This window comes from Trematomus bernacchii, unplaced genomic scaffold (genome assembly GCF_902827165.1).
Source record: "Trematomus bernacchii unplaced genomic scaffold, fTreBer1.1, whole genome shotgun sequence".
Taxonomy (NCBI): domain Eukaryota; kingdom Metazoa; phylum Chordata; class Actinopteri; order Perciformes; family Nototheniidae; genus Trematomus; species Trematomus bernacchii.
Window position 1 is genome coordinate 307,501 of NW_022987743.1, and position 23,304 is coordinate 330,804.

The 23,304-nt window shown below is 46.1% G+C and overlaps 1 protein-coding gene across 1 annotated transcript in view; it reads right to left on the reverse strand.

Annotated features, from left to right (window-relative positions):
- Positions 1-23,304, reverse strand: part of LOC117496408 (histone-lysine N-methyltransferase 2C-like) — a gene marked incomplete at its 5' end in the record, with an annotated part of 48,868 nt that overhangs the window by 1,764 nt on the left and 23,800 nt on the right. Inside the window, 30 exon segments of the mRNA XM_034148068.1 lie at positions 129-245; positions 597-801; positions 2,254-2,381; positions 3,208-3,344; positions 4,088-4,200; positions 4,523-4,680; positions 4,682-4,912; positions 5,031-5,240; positions 6,119-6,314; positions 6,658-6,779; positions 6,888-7,085; positions 7,223-7,315; positions 7,544-7,662; positions 7,770-7,821; positions 8,153-8,299; positions 8,499-8,608; positions 8,795-8,961; positions 10,418-10,532; positions 10,619-10,739; positions 11,134-11,295; positions 13,213-13,380; positions 13,855-14,000; positions 14,053-14,107; positions 14,222-14,689; positions 15,253-15,360; positions 15,497-16,330; positions 17,066-17,298; positions 17,414-17,477; positions 21,855-21,951; positions 22,404-22,515. Coding sequence (XP_034003959.1) covers positions 129-245; positions 597-801; positions 2,254-2,381; positions 3,208-3,344; positions 4,088-4,200; positions 4,523-4,680; positions 4,682-4,912; positions 5,031-5,240; positions 6,119-6,314; positions 6,658-6,779; positions 6,888-7,085; positions 7,223-7,315; positions 7,544-7,662; positions 7,770-7,821; positions 8,153-8,299; positions 8,499-8,608; positions 8,795-8,961; positions 10,418-10,532; positions 10,619-10,739; positions 11,134-11,295; positions 13,213-13,380; positions 13,855-14,000; positions 14,053-14,107; positions 14,222-14,689; positions 15,253-15,360; positions 15,497-16,330; positions 17,066-17,298; positions 17,414-17,477; positions 21,855-21,951; positions 22,404-22,515 — 5,186 coding nt within the window.

The window sequence follows — 23,304 nt, forward strand, 5'->3', positions numbered from 1 at the left end:
TTTTTAAAAGGAATCTCAATAATCCACCTCAGATTCTTAGCAACCCTGACCCTCTATAGAAGGTACATACTGTGAGAGTGTGTGTGTGTGTGTGTGCGTGCGCGTGTGTGTGTGTGTGTGTGTGTTACCTGTGCCTCGTACAGCCTCTCCTTCCTGTTGGCCACTTCGCTCCTGATGATGGTTCCGATGTATTCGATCATCATGGTGCACTTCTCCATGTCTCTGGCCGCGTACAGACCCAGACCCTGAACAGGAAGTGACATCATTCAGAGGACGGACAGTACAGGTGATCGTGGTGCAGGTGATCGTGGTGCAGGTGATCGTGGTGCAGGTGTTTCAAAAGTTTACTCGTGATTTACTCGGGTTTATTTCACTAGCTTAGTCACATATTTACTCATCATTTTCACACGTTTTTCTTATCATTTCCAGATGTTTTCCAGGCCTTTTGGGATTTTTTTATATATAATCGTTGGACATTAGTCAAGTGTTTTTAGGGAGGTTTATTTATATATATTTCTGATATTTTTAAGGCATTTTTACTTTAGTTGTTGGGCATTAGTCCCATTATGCTCCCCCCTATGTGTCCCTCTTCTCACCTGGATGCGGGATCGAGCCAGGTAGACGTTGGTCTTCCACTCGCTGGTCATGCGTCTGTACTGGGAGGCCTTGGAGTGTCTCCCCTGGTGCGCCCCCCCCACCAGTAATTCTCCCGGAGAGAGGGAGAGGACGCCGGGCACCGGGCCCACGATGGAGCCCACAGAGCCCTGACAGCGGGGGGCCACACTGGTCAAGAGGGTGGGCCTAACACAGGGAAAACTACACTTTAATACACATTTAATCATGAGGTAACTGTTAGAAACATCTCCCTGGTCCCCGGCTTGAGCTTCAATCTCAGGATCCATGTATGTGTGATCCTCTCCAGAATGGAAGTAGTCATCACATACAGAGCATCAACTAGTTCCTGAACAGTGTCCTTCACATGCTGATATCCAAGAGAGGGAGTTACACAGTCACAAGATGGAGGAATACTGGTTCTTCTACGTAATCATACATCCTGTCATGAACAAAATAGTGACATTTTTCTCAAAATGTTGTTTTTTTCTGAAAATCTGAAAATCCTGATTTTTCTCAAAATCAAAAACATTCTGACTTTTTCTCAAAATTCTGACTTTTTCTCACTTTTTCACAAAATGTTGGCTTTTTTCTGAAATGTTGCCTTTTTTCCGAAAATCCTGACTTTTTCTGAAAATCCTGACTTTTTCTGAAAATTCTGACTTTTTCTGAAAATGCTGACTTTTTCTGAAAATCTAAAAATTCTGACTTTTTCACAAAATTCTAACTTTTTCACAAAATGTTGTTTTTTTTCTGAAAATCCTGACTTTTTCTCAAAATCAAAAAAAAATCTGACTTTTTCTAAAAATCTAAAAATTCTGACTTTCCAAAAATCTCAAAATTCTGACTTTTTCACAAAATGTTGGCTTTTTTCTGAAATGTTGCCTTTTTTCTGAAAATCCTGACTTTTTCTGAAAATCCTGACTTTTTCTGAAAATTCGGACTTTCCAAAAATCTCAAAATTCGGACTTTCTTGTGTGTTGCAGCTGAACGGACTCAGGAACGCTCTGAGGAATATTCTGGAGGTCCACGGAGGAGAGAGTCTGACTCCGGCCATGCAGCGGCGGATCTCTGAGTACAGTCTGGAGGTCAGGTGAGGACGGAAGCTTCCTGCAATTAAAATCTCTAAAATTCGGACTTTTTCTCAAAATCTCAAAATTCTGACTTTTTCTCAAAATCTCAAAATTCTGACTTTTTCTCAAAATCTCAAAATTCTGACTTTTCTGAATACTTTAAAATGTTAATAATCCCTCGTCCCCGGCTTGAGCTTGAATCTCAGGATCCATGTATCTGTGATCCTCTCCAGAATGGAAGTAGTCATCACATACAGAGCATCAACTAGTTCCTGAACAGTGTCCTTCACATGCTGATATCCAAGAGAGGGAGTTACACAGTCACAAGATGGAGGAATAGAAAGCAGTATTCAATGTTTACTTCAGATTAGCTCCACGTCAGAAATGAGCATGCTTGTCATATGTCTCTCTCCATAGAGGCTGAATCATCATGTTAATCACATAGCTATCATATGCCTCAAACAGTCCTGATGCTCTTCTAGGTAATCATACATCCTGTCATGTTCACAGCTACAGTTGGGATACCTTTGTTATCATGTTACTCTCATGTTGGAAGAGGACAGTTTACCTCTTGGTCTGGATGGCTTTGGGTTCGGAGCGAGCGGACCCTGTGGGGTTGAAAGCGAGGGGCCACTCCATCAGAGGATTCCTGCCATATCTGAAGGTGTACTGATCACACACCTCCACCCCCGGCAGCTACACACACACACACACACACACCACACACACACACACACACACACACACAAACACACACACACACACACCACACACACACACACACACACACACACACACACACACACACACCACACACACACACACACACACACACACACACACACACACACACACACACACACACACACACACACACACACACACACACACACACACACACACACACACAAAACATATTAACTTTAATAAACTTAAAAAACGCCTCCATTGGACTCCTTTGTTTACTTATGTAACATAATGACATCACAATGGAACAAGAGCACTCCTATTGGCTAGCGCTCCAACACATTGATAGGCTAAGGGGGCGGGACATCTCTAAGTGGTTAACCAATCACAACAGAGCCAGCCAGCTAACCAATCAGAGCAGACTGGGCTCTGGTTTCAGACAGAGGGTGAAAAGGTGCTTTTTTTATTTTTATGGAAAGTGTAAAAATTGACCAAGAATTGCAAATACAATTCTAAATGGCTGACTTCCGGTTGAGTTTACGATATGACGCCAAGAGGCTTTTTTGTGCGTCCCACCAGACTACATACACCTGCCAAATGTCATACCTGTAGGTGAAACCTGAGCAAGGGGCTACAGAGCTTTTTGCACAACACCATGTTAACAACCCAAAAAAAATCACAGTTTTCGACAGACCTGACAATCCTGTCAATGCTGTGTGTGTGTGTGTGTGTGTGTGTGTGTGTGTGTGTGTGTGTGTGTGTGTGTGTGTGTGTGTGTGTGTGTGTGTGTGTGTGTGTGTGTGTGTGTGTGTGTGTGTGTGTGTGTGACACTCACAGACTCGATGATCCTGGTCACAGCGGAGGTGGTCAGTCCGAACAGATCTTCTCCCTTCAGGTAAACCGGGAAAAGTTTCAGAGTCCCGCTGGAGACCCGGAGCTGAGACACTGGCTCCAGAACCTGATCCCACACCACTACACACACACACACACACACACACACACACACACACACACACAAAGAAAGACACACACACACACACACACACACACAAAGAAAGACACACACACACACACACACACACACACACACACACACACACACACACACACACACACACAGTAAATTAATGTTAATTTACATTTTCCACTTGTATATTTTCTATTTTATTTCTATTGAGATGTTTACATTTTGGATTATTTTAATTTCTCTAATGTACAATGCCTTGTCTTGTCATGCTGCTGCAACGCAATCGTTTCCCAAATTGGGATCAATAAAGAACTTTTTATCTGATCTTATTAGAGAAATCCGTGTTATGCATGCCCACTGCACCTCGCGGGAGCGCGCACAGCGTAAAGCAAAAACTCAGACATTTCAATGATCTGTTCGGCAAAGTTCGGTTTGGAAACGGTATCATTTCCTTTTGGGCGGGCATGCATAGCACGGCATAACACGAGAGCCTCGCTGCGGGGAAGCTTTGCCGCTGTTCTGAGTTTGTTCTAATCCGTCAAAATGACAGACTGCTTTCAGATTTTTCCGTCATAGACGGAATATATTCGGTTAACGCGACCTCTGGTTGAAATACAAATGTACAGTAAACTAAATATGAAGCAGGATATTATATATACATTCAGTGTGTTTGAGGAAGGGAATATTACATTTTAAATTGAATATAAATGTAAAGCGTGAGTAAAACATGATGTCACTTCCTGTTTACCTTTGGGGGAGGGTCCAGTGAGGATGATGTCATCGTATCCCTGCTCCTCCACCCTCACCTTGAAGAGCGGTCGGCCCTCCTGCTCCTCCACACAGCACAGGTACTTACAGCGCCTGGAAACAAACACACACACACCATGATGTCACAAACACCTGGACCAATCAGAGGAACGCTGCTCTCTGGGTCAACATACATATTTTCTTCTTTTTTTTTTTAATGCTATTTTATTTTGATTGCTAGTATTAGTCCTAGTAGTAGTAGTAGTATTAGCAGTAGTAGTAGTAGTATTAGTAGAAGTGATAGTATTAGCAGTAGTAGTAGTATTAGTCCTGGTAGTAGTAGTAGTAGTAGCACACACCTGGACCAATGAGAGGAACGCTGCTCTCTAGGTCACATTCTACAGATTACAGAGCATGCTGGGAGTTGTAGTTTCACCTGTTGCTGTTTCTCATGCTCCAGTAGATGCGATCGGCTCGATATCCGATGGGGAAAATGGCCGTTTTGTTGTGGAAGCGTCTCATCTGAAGGGGGAGGAGCCTCCCGATGGCGTGGAACAGCAGAGCCCCCACCCTGAAGGTGTGCGGGGCCCCCCCCCCTCTGAACCACCGCCGCGATCTGACGTGCCTCGTCTCGCTGCACGAACACGCGCCGAAACACCGCGAAACAGCGAAGCTCAGAGTCGTACGGGTCGCTTAGCAACAAGACGGGAGGGTCGCAGGGGAGGGGGGAGGAGCCAGAGGAGGAACAGCGGTCACTGGCCCCTCCACCTCCCGTGGCTCCTCCCACTGAGCGGGGCTTGTGGAAGTGGCACAGCATCGTCTTGTCCTGGAGGGGAGAGGGTGTTATTGTTTTGATACGTGTATAACAGTACATTTGACAGTGTGTGTGTGTGTGTGTGTGTGTGTGTGTGTGTGTGTGTGTGTGTGTGTGTGTGTGTGTGTACCTTGAAAAAGGTGCAGTGTGCCAGCAGAGCACAGCTGAAGTGATATGTGTTGGTGCAGCGCAGGCGGTTGCAGCCGCTGGTCGCTCCTCTCCTCTGACAGTGAGCGCAGCGCAGAGTGAGCGAGCGACGCAGGGCGAGCTCCACGTTGATCAGAGCGCCTGCCTGCGTCTCGTAAACCTCCGAGGACCAGAGGGCGCAGTTCAGATGTACCTGAGAGGGGGGGACAGGTGAGTTCAGTGGGATAGTCTATACATATTAACACCATGATGTAAGCTAATGTTGGGCTATTAAGGAACTACAGCACGGTCACATGACTTCACGTCACCACCGCTAAGCTAAAGGGGGCTAATGTTGGGCTATAAAGGAACTACAGCACGGTCACATGACTTCACGTCACTACCGCTAAGCTAAAGGAGGCTAATGTTGGGCTATAAAGGAACTACAGCACGGTTACATGACTTCACGTCACTACCGCTAAGCTAAAGGAGGCTAATGTTGGGCTATAAAGGAACTACAGCACGGTCACATGACTTCACGTCACTACCGCTAAGCTAAAGGTGGCTAATGTTGGCTATAAAGGAACTACAGCACGGTCACATGACTTCACGTCACCACCGCTAAGCTAAAGGAGGCTAATGTTGGGCTATAAAGGAACTACAGCACGGTCACATGACTTCAGGTCACCACCGCTAAGCTAAAGGAGGCTAATGTTGGGCTATAAAGGAACTACAGCACGGTCACATGACTTCACGTCACCACCGCTAAGCTAAAGGCGGCTAATGTTGGGCTATAAAGGAACTACAGCTAGGTCACATGACTTCACGTCACCACCGCTAAGCTAAAGGAGGCTAATGTTGGGCTATAAAGGAACTACAGCACGGTCACATGACTTCACGTCACCACCGCTAAGCTAACGGAGGCTAATGTTGGGCTATAAAGGAACTACAGCACGGTCACATGACTTCACGTCACCACCGCTAAGCTAAAGGAGGCTAATGTTGGGCTATAAAGGAACTACAGCACGGTCACATGACTTCACGTCACCACCGCTAAGCTAAAGGAGGCTAATGTTGGGCCCTCTAACTCACCCAGAGGTCCAGGTCCAGGTTCAGGAGTCTTGCCGGTCCGTCAGTACATCCGTCTCCCTGCTGGTTACAGAAGCAGCATCTCCGCTCGTCTTTAGGGAAAGGGTCCGGAAGGAGACACACCCCCAACTTCTTCAGGAGAACGTCCACTTCCTCCTCCGTTGGCATGGAAACCGCCTCGTTAGGGGTGCAAGGGCCTCTGGGTAAAGAGAGACAAACAGAGTGATGCTATCAGGCTGAGCTAAGGCTAATATGATTCTAACAGGCCTGAAAAATACTCCTAAAATGTACAAAAAAGCTTGTTTGTGTGTAGTGTTTAAAAAATGTGAAAAAACGTTGGAAAAATATCCAATAATCTTTAAAAAAGTAAAAAATGCTAACCTGCAGAGTGCTAAGTGCTAACATGCTAGATGCTATGCTAACCTGCAGAGTGCTAAGTGCTATCATGCTAGATGCTATGCTAACCTGCAGAGTGCTATCATGCTAGATGCTATGCTAACCTGCAGAGTGCTAAGTGCTAACATGCTAGATGCTATGCTAACCTGCTGAGCGTGATGTTGAAGCTCCACCTCCTCCACCTGCAGCACTTCGTCCTTTTCCCGGAGCGATTAGACTCCTCCCCCCCAGGTACACCTCGGGGGCGGGGCTTCAGCTTCACCTTCACCTGGGAACCAATCACAGAGTCTCATAAATCAATCAACTAATCAAGATTCAAGGCCTTATCATCATGACAACAAAAACAGAAATCAGCTGTTCCTTTAGCCACACCCACCTTGAGGCTGTCCATGCGGGGGCGTGTCTCCGTGGTGATGGCGGCGGCGGGGGGGAAGGAGAGAGGAGGTGAGGAAGAGGGGGTAGGAGAGGAAGGAGGGAGGAGGAGGGAGTGAACTGCGATGGTGGACATGTTGCTGGTGTACTGATGCACCCTGCAGGGGGTGGGGTGCTCAGGGCCCGCCAGCATGAGGGGGGTCTGAGAAAAACAAATATTCATTATTACGAGTTTTCTAAAAATGTGATCAACCAATTAACCAAATAGAGATTAATTTAAGTGTTTAAAACCAATTAGAGGTTCAAACCAATTAGAGGTTCGTCCCAGGTGAGTCTCACCTTGTTCGTGGCTCTGCTCTGCACGTCGGAGTTGAACAGAGACGAGCAGTTGGTGCTGCAGAACATCATGCGGGTCGCTCGGGGCTGACCCTCCTGAAACACACACACACACAGTCACTTTCTGTCGGCCATATTTGTAGTCCACTCTACCATATGATACGATGATACTTTAATGGTCAGATCCACTCTGAAATGCTCCTTGCATCCCAGCAGCTCCATGTGGAACATCAACAGTCCCAGAGGATGCTGTTGGACAGCTGGTTATTATGGTCTGTGAGTCAGGAAGTCTCTGACAGGGTTCACCTTCATCCTGCCACCAACCTGTTTGATCTCCTTGCTGATGCGCACTCCATTTCCCAGAAGCACCTTGCAGTAGCTGCAGCACTGAGTCCTGGCAGCAGCAGAGGGGACGCCATGTTGGATGTAGTCCATTTGGATACCTGGACACACACACACACACACACACACACACACGTTCTTGTGTGTTCTAATTTTCGAGTGTGCAGGTAATAATGGAAAGTGTGTACATATTGCAGAGTGTACAAACCAGTGTTCCCAGTAGCTGGTGGGGGTCTCTGCATTCTGCTTACTGCTGAACCCTACACACACACACACACACACACACACACACGTTAATAACCAAGAGAGGCGAAGTTACGATGCCAATTTTAACGGTGATTAACGAAGTCACAACTGTCGAGCAGCAAAGGAATATGGAGTTACTGAGAGTAACGTGAGAAGATGGCGAGCCCAAAAAGACCGCTTTAAAATGCAAACAGTCAGAGGAAAGCTGTCCGCAAAACTTTTTCAAATAAAATAAATTCTTTATCAAAACAAGATTTGGTCTTCAAAACGAGGGGTCGTCTTATATTCGGGTCGATACGGCACTATGTGAATGCAGTGTTATGTAACCGAAGTATTTGGTCTCACCTGAGGGAGGGGCACCCGGACCCCGGCCAGCAGGGCGAGAGCATTGCATTCTGGGCCGGGGGGTCCGGGGGGGCGGCTCAACTGGTAGTCGGTGGGGACGGGGACACGAAGAAGCTCCGCCACCGCCGCCATGACATCTGCAACACTCTGAAGACACACAGGGTTATATCACGGGGTCAGAAAATATATACAAAATAATAATAATAATACAATAAAATAAATAATAATAAAATAAATAATAATACAATAAAATAAATAATAATGTTGGGTACATTTCTGGAATATTTGTACATGAACATGTATTTTTAAAAATATAAATAATATATACATATACAGTAAAGTATACCTGCGCTGCGACGGGGTTGAGGGTGATGGCGATGGTAACCAGATCAGTGTTGGAGCAGGGAGGAGCCTGATGGTGAGGCTCCACCTTCACTTCCTGCTTCACTGCTGAGCCTACACACACACACACACCTGTTATCTTGTATATATTGATCGTTGTGCTTTTATTTATGTCTTAATGTGTGCATATGTATATAAATATTTGGGATAGTGGGAAACGGTATTTCAATCACTCTGTCTGTACACACACACACACACACACACACACACAACTTCACTGTGACCTAATCTAACACTGACCTTTCCCCCAGGCGCAGGGCATTATGGGTAATGTAGGTGATGGGCAGGGCGATGGAGGCTCCAGTTTGATGAAGGAGAGGTCGGGGTATCGGCTGACCTCAGCGTCGCTCTCTGGAGACGAAGAGGGAACGTAACCTTCTGGAGAACTGCGGCCCGACGAGTCCACCCTGAAAACACACCAAGAACATGTAGTCAGAAAATATTATATATTAAAAAAAACAATATTAAAAGTAAATAAAGTTTCTCACTAAAAAGTACATTTTAATGATGGCATTTGAACTCATCATCATACCCAATGATTACTGAAAGGAGCCTGAACGCACCATGATGGCATTTGAACTCATCATGCATACCCAATGATTACTGACAGGAGCCTGAACGCACCATGATAGCATTTGAACTCATCATCATACCCAATGATTACTGACAGGAGCCTGAACGCACCATGATGGCATTTGAACTCATCATCATACCCAATGATTACTGACAGGAGCCTGAACGTACCATGATGGCATTTGAACTCATCATCATACCCAATGATTACTGAAAGGAGCCTGAACGCACCATGATGGCATTTGAACTCATCATCATACCCAATGATTACTGACAGGAGCCTGAACGCACCATGATGGCATTTGAACTCATCATCATACCCAATGATTACTGACAGGAGCCTGAACGTACCATGATGGCATTTGAACTCATCATCATACCCAATGATTACTGACAGGAGCCTGAACGCACCATGATGGCATTTGAACTCATCATCATACCCAATGATTACTGAAAGGAGCCTGAACGCACCATGATGGCATTTGAACTCATCATGCATACCCAATGATTACTGACAGGAGCCTGAACGCACCATGATAGCATTTGAACTCATCATCATCATCATGCCCAATGATTACTGACAGGAGCCTGAACGCACCATGATGGCATTTGAACTCATCATCATCATACCCAATGATTACTGACAGGAGCCTGAACGCACCATGATGGCATTTGAACTCATCATCATCATACCCAATGATTACTGAAAGGAGCCTGAACGCACCATGATGGCATTTTAACTCATCATCATGCCCAATGATTACTGACAGGAGCCTGAACGCACCATGATGGCATTTGAACTCATCATCATACCCAATGATTACTGAAAGGAGCCTGAACGCACCATGATGGCATTTGAACTCATCATCATGCCCAATGATTACTGACAGGAGCCTGAACGCACCATGATGGCATTTGAACTCATCATCATACCCAATGATTACTGACAGGAGCCTGAACGCACCATGATGGCATTTGAACTCATCATCATACCCAATGATTACTGACAGGAGCCTGAATGCACCATGATGGCATTTGAACTCATCATCATACCCAATGATTACTGAAAGGAGGCTGAACGCACCATGATGGCATTTGAACTCATCATCATACCCAATGATTACTGACAGGAGCCTGAACGCACCATGATGGCATTTGAACTCATCATCATACCCAATGATTACTGACAGGAGCCTGAACGCACCATGATGGCATTTGAACTCATCATCATACCCAATGATTACTGAAAGGAGCCTGAACGCACCATGGTGCAACAATCCGTCTGTTTACCTGAGTTCCTCCTGGTTGTTGTGGGGGGGCGTCGGCAGGGAGGCGGGGACATCGACTGTTTTGGAGGCGTGGTTTAAACCCAGAAGCTCCTCCCCTTTCTGCTTCACACCTTTCACTGAAAACAGACGAAGAAGAAGAAGGAGGATCAGCTGTGTTCTTCTTCTGCTGCTTTAATAAAAAGCGTGACTTTTCCTTATTTACCCTCCTTCCTCTGCAGCTCTTCAGTCGAGGCGAAGCCGTTGATGTGTTTCTGTCGGGGGGGCGGTGGGGGGGTGGGAGGCAGCGAGGCCGGGGGGGTGGGGGGGTTACTCAGGTTGTTCTGCTGGAGGGGGAAAGATGGAGAAGAGAGGAATTAATACATAGATATCACACACACACACATATTTATTAACTCTCTATTCCTCTTAAAGTGTACGAGTATTAGTGTATTATTACTGCAGTATTACAGTAGTTGTGGTGTAGTAGTACCTTGTATATGAGAGTAGAGTAGTAGTAGTACCTTGTATATGAGAGTAGAGTAGTAGTAGTACCTTGTATATGAGAGTAGAGTAGTAGTAGTACCTTGTATATGAGAGTAGAGTAGTAGTAGTACCTTGTATATGAGAGTAGAGTAGTAGTAGTACCTTGTATATGAGAGTAGAGTAGTAGTAGTACCTTGTATATGAGAGTAGAGTAGTAGTAGTACCTTGTATATGAGAGTAGAGTAGTAGTAGTACCTTGTATATGAGGGTCGAGTAGTAGTCGGTGACTCCCTCCAGGCAGCCGTTCCCAAAGGAGCCTGTAAGTCTGGACTCTGAGCCCAGAGAGGAGCTGCCGTACGGGGGGAAGAGGTTCAGATCTCCCCCCAGAACAGGCTCCATGAGGGGGAGAACAGACAGCTGAGAGAGGGGAGAGAGAGGGGAGAGAGAGGCATTAATACAGAACAATCTGTTCCTCCAAATATTGTATCTACTAATAGAGATGGCAAAAGTACACACATCCTTCACTCAGGTAGAAGTACAGATACTCGTGTTTAAAAATACTCTGGTGAAAGTAGAAGTACTGACTAAACTTCTTTACTCAAGTCAAAGTAAAGAGGCTTTGAAATGTACTTCAGTAAAAAGTACCCATAACTAGCAGCTGTTTTAAAGAGTACCTGACCTCCCTTTATATTAATAGAACAATAATGTCATTGTTAGCTAATGAATGTTTCCATGCTGAACAACGGCAACATGACAACGTTTTCATTGGTCCCTCTTCTTTAGAGAAGACCAGGAAATGATGGATACACGGATCGTGTTCAAATCAATAGGCACGCAATAACTCTAAATAATAATGATCACGCCACCAAACACACATTCAAACTAAAGGAACCAGCCTGTTTGGGAAATGTGAGAAGTAGAAAGTACAGGTATTTGGGTTCAACATGTAAGAAGTAGAAAGTACAGGTATTTGTGTTCAACATGTAAGAAGTAGAAAGTACAGGTATTTGGGTTCAACATGTAAGAAGTAGAAAGTACAGGTATTTGGGTTCAACATGTAAGAAGTAGAAAGTACAGGTATTTGGGTTCAACATGTAAGAAGTAGAAAGTACAGGTATTTGTGTTCAACATGTAAGAAGTAGAAAGTACAGGTATTTGGGTTCAACATGTAAGAAGTAGAAAGTACAGGTATTTGGGTTCAACATGTAAGAAGTAGAAAGTACAGGTATTTGGGTTCAACATGTAAGAAGTAGAAAGTTCAGGTATTTGGGTTCAACATGTAAGAAGTAGAAAGTACAGGTATTTGAGTTCAACATGTAAGAAGTCAAAGTGAAAAGTCTTCAGAAAAATAAGTAGTGGAGTAAAGTACTGATACCAGAAACATGTACTTAAGTACAGTAATGAAGTATCTGTACTCCACTACTTCTCTCCTCTGTTTATTAATGTAAATATCACATATTTTCCTGGAAAGACTGACCTACTGTCTAAGGACTAAAGCAGAGATCTGGGAACAACGCTGGGAAATATGGACAGTGTACAAGGAAAAAGAAAGACTGAAGAGGGCCCTCAGAGAGGCCTAAGATATTGTAAAAAATAATATTTGAAAACATTAAAAAAAAACATTTTCTTTTTAAAATATTTGTTTAGTTATATTTTTAATTAGTTTTACCAAAATAACTTGATTTAATTGTATTTAAAATAACATTTCCAAATAAATAAATCCTTCGAATCTGCCTGTTCAGTTTCTGTTGGAATGTGAAGGGTTAAATGAAAGAAGCTCGTCTGGCCCTCTCTGCGATTCAGAGGGCCCGCTATAGTAACTGAACGAGAGAGTAATGTCAAATGACAGAACAGTTGACCAATCATATCTTCCCTCTAAATGGGTGGGCTTTATTATCGCTGGCTTTATGACAAGTTCCGCCCGCTGTGAGGTTTATGCATGTGTGTTATAGAGAGGTGCAGTGACGCGTCCTGAAACCCGGAAGCTGCGCTCCGGTTCCCTCGAGGGTTTTGGAGAAGAGCTGGAAATAAGGTCTGTGGAACGAACCTGTTTGATAAATGCACGTTTTGTTCAGCCGGATAATATCCACATGTCTACCCTACTTTTATCATTTTGGAATCATCAATCAAATCGATAGATTTATGATCGATGGATTGATGGCTCACGTCAGCGATAGTGAGGGCTAGGTATAAAAGTCACGGCTCGCCACTGCTTTCATGTCTGCACCAAAACACCAAGTCACATTCCTCGTATGTGTCAACCTGCCTGGTGATAAACCTGACTCTGATTCTGAATAGTTTCTCAGTCACAATATGATCTAGTATCCCCTCTACCTGTCGCAGGTGAGTCCCCACCAGCTCGGAGGAGGATGAGGAGGAGAGCAGCTCCTCTTCTTTCTTCCTCCTCTTGTTTTTCGGAGGTCCTTTCTCTGGTCGGGCGAGTCTCTTACAGCGGGGGGGCTTCTTCCTGCCGGAGGGGTCCAGAGAGTCGGGGGAGTCCATCTACAGGAACACACAGGGGTTAATAATAATAAATAATAATAACTTAGATTTATATAGCGCCTTTCAGGGGACCCAAGGTCGCTTTACAGAATTGTTTTTATTAATTAACATATTTAGCTTTTTTATCATTATTATAATTATTTATTAATATTAATAATTATTTTAATGATGTATCTATAAATATTTTTAACCATTATTTGTGTTATTTTATTAATAATTGTAATTGATCTTTTTATTATAATTTATTTACTAGTATTTTTAATTATAATTTATATTATTATATATTTATACATATTGTTGTATTATAATTATTTATTTATTAAAATGATTAATTATTGAAATTATGTATTTGATATATTTTATTATTAATTATATTATTATTTATTTATTAGCATTTTTAATGATCATTGTATTAATATGTTTAACTATGATTATGATCTTTTTATTGATCAATGATCTCTCGATGCTCCTCACCACGTTGCCATGCATCCCTGGTCCCTCCTCCTCCTCAGATCGGACGCTGTCATTGGACGGCAGGCGTCTGGCGGCCCCTGGTGATTGGAGGGTTTCAGGGGAGGTCTTTTCTTTCAGCAGGTGACGGAGCAGCTCTTTACCTCCGTCTCCCCCACAATGGAGGGGAGAGGGGGAGAAAAACCCATCCCCCCCCCCCACAGTCCTCCATCTTTATCACTCCCCCCCCACAAGATCCTCCCTCCACTCGCTCCTGCTGCAGGGGGAGACACGGGGTTAATATAGAAAACTCTTTAAAGTTGAAAAAAACGTTGTAATGTTAAGATAAAAAACATGTAATTTAATTTAAATAACGGGGATATGACCTCACCTTGACCTCCATGCGACCTAAAGGGGCGGGGCCTCTCTGGGTGACGGACAGCTGCCTCTCCAGCTCTGAGGAGGGGGCGAGCCCAGATAGGGCGGGGCTTACAGAGAAGCTGAACTCCGATTGGTCCAGGCTGGCTCGAGGGGGCGTGGAGCAGGAAGTGTCGGACCTGGCGGGAGTGGGCGGGGCTGTGATGTCATCAGAAGACAAAGGGGTGCGGCTTCTCTTCTTCTGCCTGTCGTCGGGCAGAACATCGGAGTAAAGTGACATCATGGAGGAGGAGGGGGGGGGGAACAGCTGGGGTCTGGAGGGGGGGGGCGACTGCAGGAAGTCCTGCGGTAACTCTGAGCTGAAGAAGGGCATCTGAGAGAGACTGCCCTCGCCCCCCCGAGGACCTGAAGGGACTCCAACTCCCAGCATGCCTTGCTGCTCCTGCTCCAGTCTCTGCTGCATGGCCCGGTGACGCTCCACCTGACGAGGGGGCAGCGGGGTGATTAGTTATTAACACTTTATTAATCCTTAAACTCTGCAATATGAGGGTTATTGTGATGTCATCTCTTTATACACTATGATCATGACTGTGTGTGTGTGTGTGTGTGTTTCACAGTTTTCTCAGTGTGTGTGTGTGAGTGAGTGTGTGTGTCTGAGTGTGTGTTTCACAGTTTCCTCAGTGTGTGTGTGTGAGTGAGTGTGTGTGTGTCTGAGTGTGTGTGTGTGTGTGTTTCAGTTTCCTCAGTGTGTGTGAGTGTGTGTGTGTGTGAGTGTTTCACAGTTTTCTATGTGTGTGTGTGTGTGTGTGTGTGTGTGTGTGTGTGTGTGTGTGTGTGTGTGTTTCACAGTTCCCTCAGTGTGTGTGAGTGAGTGTGTGTGTGTGTGTTTCACAGTTTCCTCAGTGTGTGTGTGTGTGTTTTACAGTTTTCTATGTGTGTGTGTGTGTGTGTGTCACAGTTTTCTCAGTGTGTGTGTGTGTGTGTGTGTGTGTGTGTGTGTGTGTGTGTGTCACAGTTTTCTCAGTGTGTGTGTGTGTGTGTCACCTCCTGCATCAGCTGCACTCTCTGTCTCTCCTGTTGCTCTCTCAGTCTCTCTCTCCTCTCTCTCTCCTGAAAGCCTTCACTGAACGGGTTGTTGTCGTCAAAGTTCACCTGCAAAAAACACAGCGTTCAGAAAACATGACATTAACACCTGTTGGAGCTATTTATAGATTTGTATTTCTTAATAGTCTAACATTTATCTCTTGTTGTTTGTATTACATTTCAAGTTTCACTACAGGTGCGTTACCTGAGAAGCTCCATTGGCCCCTGCTGCTGCGGGTGGGGGACCCCGTGGCCCTGCAGTGATGGGAGGAGTCTGTGTTACTGAGGGGATTTTAGGCTGGGAGAGAGGCATCTGAGGAGGCATCTGATTGGGCATCTGAGGAGGCATCTGAGGGGGCATCTGAGGGGGCATCTGAGGGGGCATCTGAGGGGGCATCTGAGGAGGCACCTGAGGAGGCATTTGATTGGGCATCTGAGGAGGCATCTGAGTAGGCATCTGATTGGGCATCTGAGGAGGCATTTGAGGGGGCATCTGATTGGGCATCTGAGGAGGCCTTTGAGGGGGCATCTGATTGGGCATCTGAGGAGGCATCTGATTGGGCATCTGAGTAGGCATCTGAGGAGGCATCTGATTGGGCATCTGAGGAGGCCTTTGAGGGGGCATCTGATTGGGCATCTGAGGAGGCATCTGATTGGGCATCTGAGTAGGCATCTGAGGAGGCATCTGATTGGGCATCTGAGGAGGCATTTGAGGGGGCATCTGATTGGGCATCTGAGGAGGCATCTGAGGGGGCATCTGATTGGGCATCTGAGGAGGCATCTGAGGGGGCATCTGAGGAGGCATCTGAGGGGGCATCTGAGGGGGCATCTGATTGGACAGAATAAGAGGCATTCTCTGCCCCAAAACCCCCGGAGCCCCGACGCCCCCCGGGGTCCAACCAGGGGTGTTTGGTCTGAGTGTTTGTACGGGGTTTCCTGGCAAGGGCAGCAGGGGCGTCTGTGGGGGGCCGCCGGCTCTCTGGTGTTTACTCCTGTAGTCCTCGATCAACTCAGAGTGATCTTTCTGCTGCTTACGGATCTAAAAACACACAACAACAAAAAACACACTCAAGTCAAATCAGCCGTTTCTGATGAGTCACTGTTAGTGTAGTGTTTCTGATGAGTCACTGTTAGTGTAGTGTTTCTGATGAGTCACTGTTAGTGTTTCTGCTGAGTCACTGTTAGTGTAGTGTTTCTGCTGAGTCACTGTTAGTGTTTCTGCTGAGTCACTGTTAGTGTAGTGTTTCTGCTGAGTCACTGTTAGTGTTTCTGCTGAGTCAGTGTTAGTGTTTCTGCTGAGTCAGTGTTAGTGTTTCTGCTGAGTCAGTGTTAGTGTTTCTGCTGAGTCACTGTTAGTGTTTCTGCTGAGTCACTGTTAGTGTAGTGTTTCTGCTGAGTCACTGTTAGTGTTTCTGCTGAGTCACTGTTAGTGTAGTGAGTGGTGTTTCTGCTGAGTCAGTGTTAGTGTAGTGAGTGGTGTTTCTGCTGAGTCAGTGTTAGTGTAGTGAGTGGTGTTTCTGCTGAGTCACTGTTAGTGTAGTGAGTGGTGTTTCTGCTGAGTCAGTGTTAGTGTAGTCAGTGTTAGTGTTTCTGCTGAGTCAGTGTTAGTGTAGTCAGTGTTAGTGTAGTCAGTGTTAGTGTTTCTGCTGAGTCAGTGTTAGTGTAGTCAGTGTTAGTGTTTCTGCTGAGTCAGTGTTAGTGTAGTCAGTGTTAGTGTAGTCTGTGTTAGTGTAGTCAGTGTTAGTGTTTCTGCTGAGTCACAGTTATTTTCTACCTGCTCCAGCTGTTTCTGCAGCGCCCCCTGCTGTTCGCTGACGCTCCTCATGGTGTTGGCGTCCTCCTCGGTGAGTTCTCTTCCCGCCTTCCTGGCCGTCCTCTGTTTGGCCGACAGAGACTTCTTGGTCTTCCTGTGCGCCGCCATCTTCTCCTCCAGGAGGCGCTGTTGCATCTGCAGGAGGCGCTGCGTCTCCCCGAGCCACTCCTCGTACTGCCGTCTCTGAGCCTCGTCTGAAATACACCATAACACAGGGGGTGTCCAAACTTTTTTCACCAAGGGCCACATACAGAAACATATACGAAGGCCTGGGCCACTCTAAATAAAGGTTGTGATGAATGCACTCACTGCTGAAGCCCGGGCTGAAGTTGGGGGGGTTCGGTCTCACCAGCCGGGGGGGCAGCTTCCCGTCCTGACAGGAAGAGGAAACACACACTTCCTGTTTACTTGAACTCACTTTACAACCAGGAAGCACTTTGCATCTTAAATACTTAGGCTGCAGTCGAATAGTCCAAAAATCAGCTCCTATCGTCTATCCCTGTCGTCTATTCCTATCGTCTATCCCTATCGTCTATCCCTATCGTCTATCCCCGTCGTCTATCCCCGTCGTCTATCCCCAACGTCTATCCCTATCGTCTATCCCTATCGTCTATCCCTGTCGTCTATCCCTATCGTCTATCCCTATCGTCTATCCCTAACGTCTATCCCCGTCGTCTATCCCCAACGTCTATCCCTATCGTCTATCCCTATCGTCTATCCCTGTCGTCTATTCCTATCGTCTATCCCTATCGTCTATCCCTATCGTCTATCCCCGTCGTCTATCCCCGTCGTCTATCCCCGTCGTCTATCCCCGTCGTCTATCCCCGTCGTCTATCCCCGTCGTCTATCCCCGTCGTCTATCCCCGTCGTCTATCGTCTATCCCTGTCGTCTATCCCTATCGTCTATCCCTATCGTCTATCGTCTATCCCTATCGTCTATCCCTATCGTCTATCGTCTATCCCTATCGTCTATCCCTATCGTCTATCCCTAACGTCTATCCCCGTCGTCTATTCCCGTCGTCTAACCCTATCGTCTATCCCTATCGTCTATCCCTATCGTCTATCGTCTATCCCTATCGTCTATCCCTATCGTCTATCCCTATCGTCTATCCCTATCGTCTATCGTCTATCCCTATCGTCTATCCCTATCGTCTATCCCTATCGTCTATCGTCTATCCCTATCGTCTATCCCTATCGTCTATCCCTATCGTCTATCCCTATCGTCTATCCCTATCGTCTATCCCCAACGTCTATCCCCGTCGTCTATTCCCGTCGTCTAACCCTATCGTCTATCCCAACGTCTATCCCCGTCGTCTATCCCCGTCGTCTATCCCCGTCGTCTATCCCCGTCGTCTATCCCCGTCGTCTATCGTCTATCCCTGTCGTCTATCCCCGTCGTCTATCCCCGTCGTCTATCCCCGTCGTCTATCGTCTATCCCCGTCGTCTATCCCCGTCGTCTATCCCCGTCGTCTATCCCCATCGTCTATCCCCATCGTCTATCGTCTATCCCTATCGTCTATCGTCTATCCCTATCGTCTGTCGTCTATCCCTGTCGTCTATCCCTGTCGTCTATCCCTATCGTCTATCCCTATCGTCTATCCCTATCGTCTATCCCTATCGTCTATCCCTATCGTCTATCCCTATCGTCTATCCCTATCGTCTATCGTCTATCCCTATCGTCTATCCCTGTCGTCTATCCCTGTCGTCTATCCCTATCGTCTATCCCTATCGTCTATCGTCTATCCCTGTCGTCTATCCCTGTCGTCTATCCCCGTCGTCTATCCCCATCGTCTATCCCTATCGTCTATCCCTATCGTCTATCGTCTATCCCTGTCGTCTATCCCCGTCGTCTATCCCTATAGTCTATCCCTATAGTCTATCCCTATCGTCTATCCCTAACGTCTATCCCTATCGTCTATCCCTATCGTCTATCGTCTATCCCTGTCGTCTATCCCTATCGTCTATCCCTATCGTCTATCCCTATCGTCTATCCCTGTCGTCTATTCCTATCGTCTATCCCTATCGTCTATCCCTATCGTCTATCCCTAACGTCTATCCCCGTCGTCTATCCCCGTCGTCTATCCCCGTCGTCTATCCCCGTCGTCTATCCCCGTCGTCTATCCCCGTCGTCTATCGTCTATCCCTGTCGTCTATCCCTATCGTCTATCCCTATCGTCTATCGTCTATCCCTATCGTCTATCCCTATCGTCTATCGTCTATCCCTATCGTCTATCCCTATCGTCTATCCCTAACGTCTATCCCCGTCGTCTATTCCCGTCGTCTAACCCTATCGTCTATCCCTATCGTCTATCCCTATCGTCTATCGTCTATCCCTATCGTCTATCCCTATCGTCTATCGTCTATCCCTATCGTCTATCCCTATCGTCTATCCCTATCGTCTATCCCCAACGTCTATCCCCGTCGTCTATTCCCGTCGTCTAACCCTATCGTCTATCCCAACGTCTATCCCCGTCGTCTATCCCCGTCGTCTATCCCCGTCGTCTATCCCCGTCGTCTATCCCCGTCGTCTATCGTCTATCCCTGTCGTCTATCCCCGTCGTCTATCCCCGTCGTCTATCCCCGTCGTCTATCGTCTATCCCCGTCGTCTATCCCCGTCGTCTATCCCCGTCGTCTATCCCCGTCGTCTATCCCCATCGTCTATCCCCATCGTCTATCGTCTATCCCTATCGTCTATCGTCTATCCCTATCGTCTGTCGTCTATCCCTGTCGTCTATCCCTGTCGTCTATCCCTATCGTCTATCCCTATCGTCTATCCCTATCGTCTATCCCTATCGTCTATCCCTATCGTCTATCCCTATCGTCTATCCCTATCGTCTATCGTCTATCCCTATCGTCTATCCCTGTCGTCTATCCCTGTCGTCTATCCCTATCGTCTATCCCTATCGTCTATCGTCTATCCCTGTCGTCTATCCCTGTCGTCTATCCCCGTCGTCTATCCCCATCGTCTATCCCTATCGTCTATCCCTATCGTCTATCGTCTATCCCTGTCGTCTATCCCCGTCGTCTATCCCTATAGTCTATCCCTATAGTCTATCCCTATCGTCTATCCCTAACGTCTATCCCTATCGTCTATCCCTATCGTCTATCGTCTATCCCTGTCGTCTATCCCTATCGTCTATCCCTATCGTCTATCCCTATCGTCTATCCCTATCGTCTATCGTCTATCCCTATCGTCTATCCCTATCGTCTATCCCTATCGTCTATCCCTGTCGTCTATCCCTATCGTCTATCCCTGTCGTCTATCCCTGTCGTCTATCCCTATCGTCTATCGTCTATCCCTGTCGTCTATCCCTATCGTCTATCCCTGTCGTCTATCCCTGTCGTCTATCCCTATCGTCTATCCCTAACGTCTATCCCTATCGTCTATCCCTATCGTCTATCGTCTATCCCTGTCGTCTATCCCTATCGTCTATCCCTATCGTCTATCCCTATCGTCTATCCCTATCGTCTATCGTCTATCCCTATCGTCTATCCCTATCGTCTATCCCTATCGTCTATCCCTGTCGTCTATCCCTATCGTCTATCCCTGTCGTCTATCCCTGTCGTCTATCCCTGTCGTCTATCCCTGTCGTCTATCCCTGTCGTCTATCCCTATCGTCTATCCCTATCGTCTATCCCTATCCCTATCGTCTATCCCTATCGTCTATCCCCGTCGTCTATCCCCGTCGTCTATCCCCATCGTCTATCCCCATCGTCTATCCCTATCGTCTATCCCTTGACCTCTGAGTGAAAGGTCACGGGGTTAAGGGATAGTGGATAGGAGAATTCAAAAGGACTTAGGAGAAGAGACTGCGGTACTTTAGAGAATCGACTGCACTTCCACTATCCGACGTGTTTATGATGCGCCAGCGGACGTCATGAATGTGCGCCTGCTGCTGCTGTGGGGAAACTATGGAAACTACAGTTTTCTATACAGCGGACTACAACATGGATGTTTAATAAGAACGAGGGACTACTGTAAACTCATCTAGAGACTCTGCACCGTGCTCTGATGCTGTTATGCTTTATGAACGGGGACAACAGAGAAACATATTCTTCATGACCAAAGTTGGAATTGAAATAAAAAAGGAAAGTGAAACTTATGCTCGTCACCCTCTCCCTCCGGTCCACATTAATACAAATGATCCCAATACGTATAATTGTATGAAAAGATCTTCAAATCAATACAAATGTATTTATTATAAACGTTAGTCCTTAACATCTATCACTGTGTATATCACCATTCAAACATCTTTTAAAAGTTGAACAAACCCCACACAGCTCATTAAAGACTGTGAAATGTTGACTTTATTTGATCATTTCAGTAAAAACTAACGTTCATATTTCTCTTTTAGATTATAATACTGATGAACGTTCAAAACAAAGCACTTTGGCAACTTACCACATACGTTTTAAAATGCTTAATAAGCACCGTAACTTTCATGATATCGTTTCTCGTTCATAATCGGAATATTCCCTCGCCTATAAATGCCGCGGCTGCAAGGCATTGTGGGGCAGCACTTTCTCCTCTCCTTTAGGTTAGGGAGGTCCAGTGGTTCCTAAGCTAAAGGAGGTTATAAAGGAAGTTTGAAACCTCCTTTCCTTTCATCTAGAGAATTGGAGCGGCTCTTATCATGGCTGCCACTGAGGGACTTCGGGTCATTTCACTCCGTTAGGAAGGTTCCTGAGCTAAACGGACTATTCGACCGCAGCCCCAGTAAACACACTTTATATCTGCTGTAACTCACCTGCAGCACCATGTGGGGAGGGGGCGCCTCAGGACCCGGGGCCACGGGGGCCACAGGGACCACCGGAGCAACCGGGGGTACTGGAGCCTGCTGGAACCTGACACACACACACATTCAATAATTAATATACAGAAAAAGGTGTATACATTTTGCATCTATTAAAGTGCACGGAGAGACATTTATGTCAACAGGAGAAGCAGATACAGTGACACTGGCCAGCTCTGTTGTGATTGGTCAATGGCTAAGAGATGTCCCGCCTCCTTACGTACAATGTGTTGGAACGCTAGCCAATAGGAGTGCGAGTGTTACATAGTGATGTCACTTTTTAAACTTGATGTTAAAACTACAGGAAAGGGAAACCCCAAAACACAGCATGGGGTCTCTTTAATTTCAACCATCATTTGTCTAGAAGGGATTTTTATGTATTTGTTCAGATCTCACTGTAAACTACAGAAGGCTTACAGAGAATATTGTATTGTCTATGATGTGAAAAGCTGAATACAAAATAAATAGGGTTCGGGTTACTCTTGAAGTAAATAATGTGCGTACCTGTTGATGCCCATGGGGTTGAGTCCCAGGCTGCTCTGCGTCATCACCTTGTTGATTCCCTTCAGAGCCACCATCTTTGCCTTCATGATGGGGTCTGAGATCGAGTCGAAGTCTGCAGGAAACACAGAAACACGAAGCCTCAAATTAAAAGCACACGAATGGAGAAAATCACAAATGCCTTAGGGCTTCAGAAACCGACATTTTTTAAAAGAGATGGATGCCTGTAATGCTACTACAATAATGCAGTGTGTAGTATACACTTCATACAATGTGATCAAGGTCAAGTCGCCTAAACTCACCATGTCATCTTGATTCATTTGTTTATCCTTTCCTCCCCTTAAAGGTAGGGTAGGTAAGAATAGAGAAACCAGCTGGAGTGCGCTAGAATTTGAAAGTAGGCAGTAGGGTGGTCTTTAGTGCCATGTACATCAAATTCAAATTCATTTAATTTAAGCTCCAACCCCCAGAATTCATTCTATTAGTCAAGAAAACTCTCCTGGTGTTTTCCTCAATCTGACAGCATGTACCCCCCCCCCCCCTCATCGAGCTGGGCTGCCACACCAGCAGCCACGGTGCTGCAACTGAGGCTACACTTCCAGGTCGATGAGGGGGGGGGGGTACATGCTGTCAGATTGAGGAAAACACCAGGAGAGTTTTCTTGACTAATAGAATGAATTCTGGGGGTTGGAGCTTACACTTTCCCACTTTCAATTTTAAGGACCACCCTAGTACGCAGCCGAGTATCCTAGTATCTGCCCCTTCCTTCAGACTTCCTCACAGAGCCCCTCCTCCAACACACACGAACGCGCACATGACCAATGAGGGCACGAGTAGGCCATCCAGTTATCTGACCCGGGCCGAGGCAGATGATTGGTCGTGCTTTTTACAATATTACGGCTTC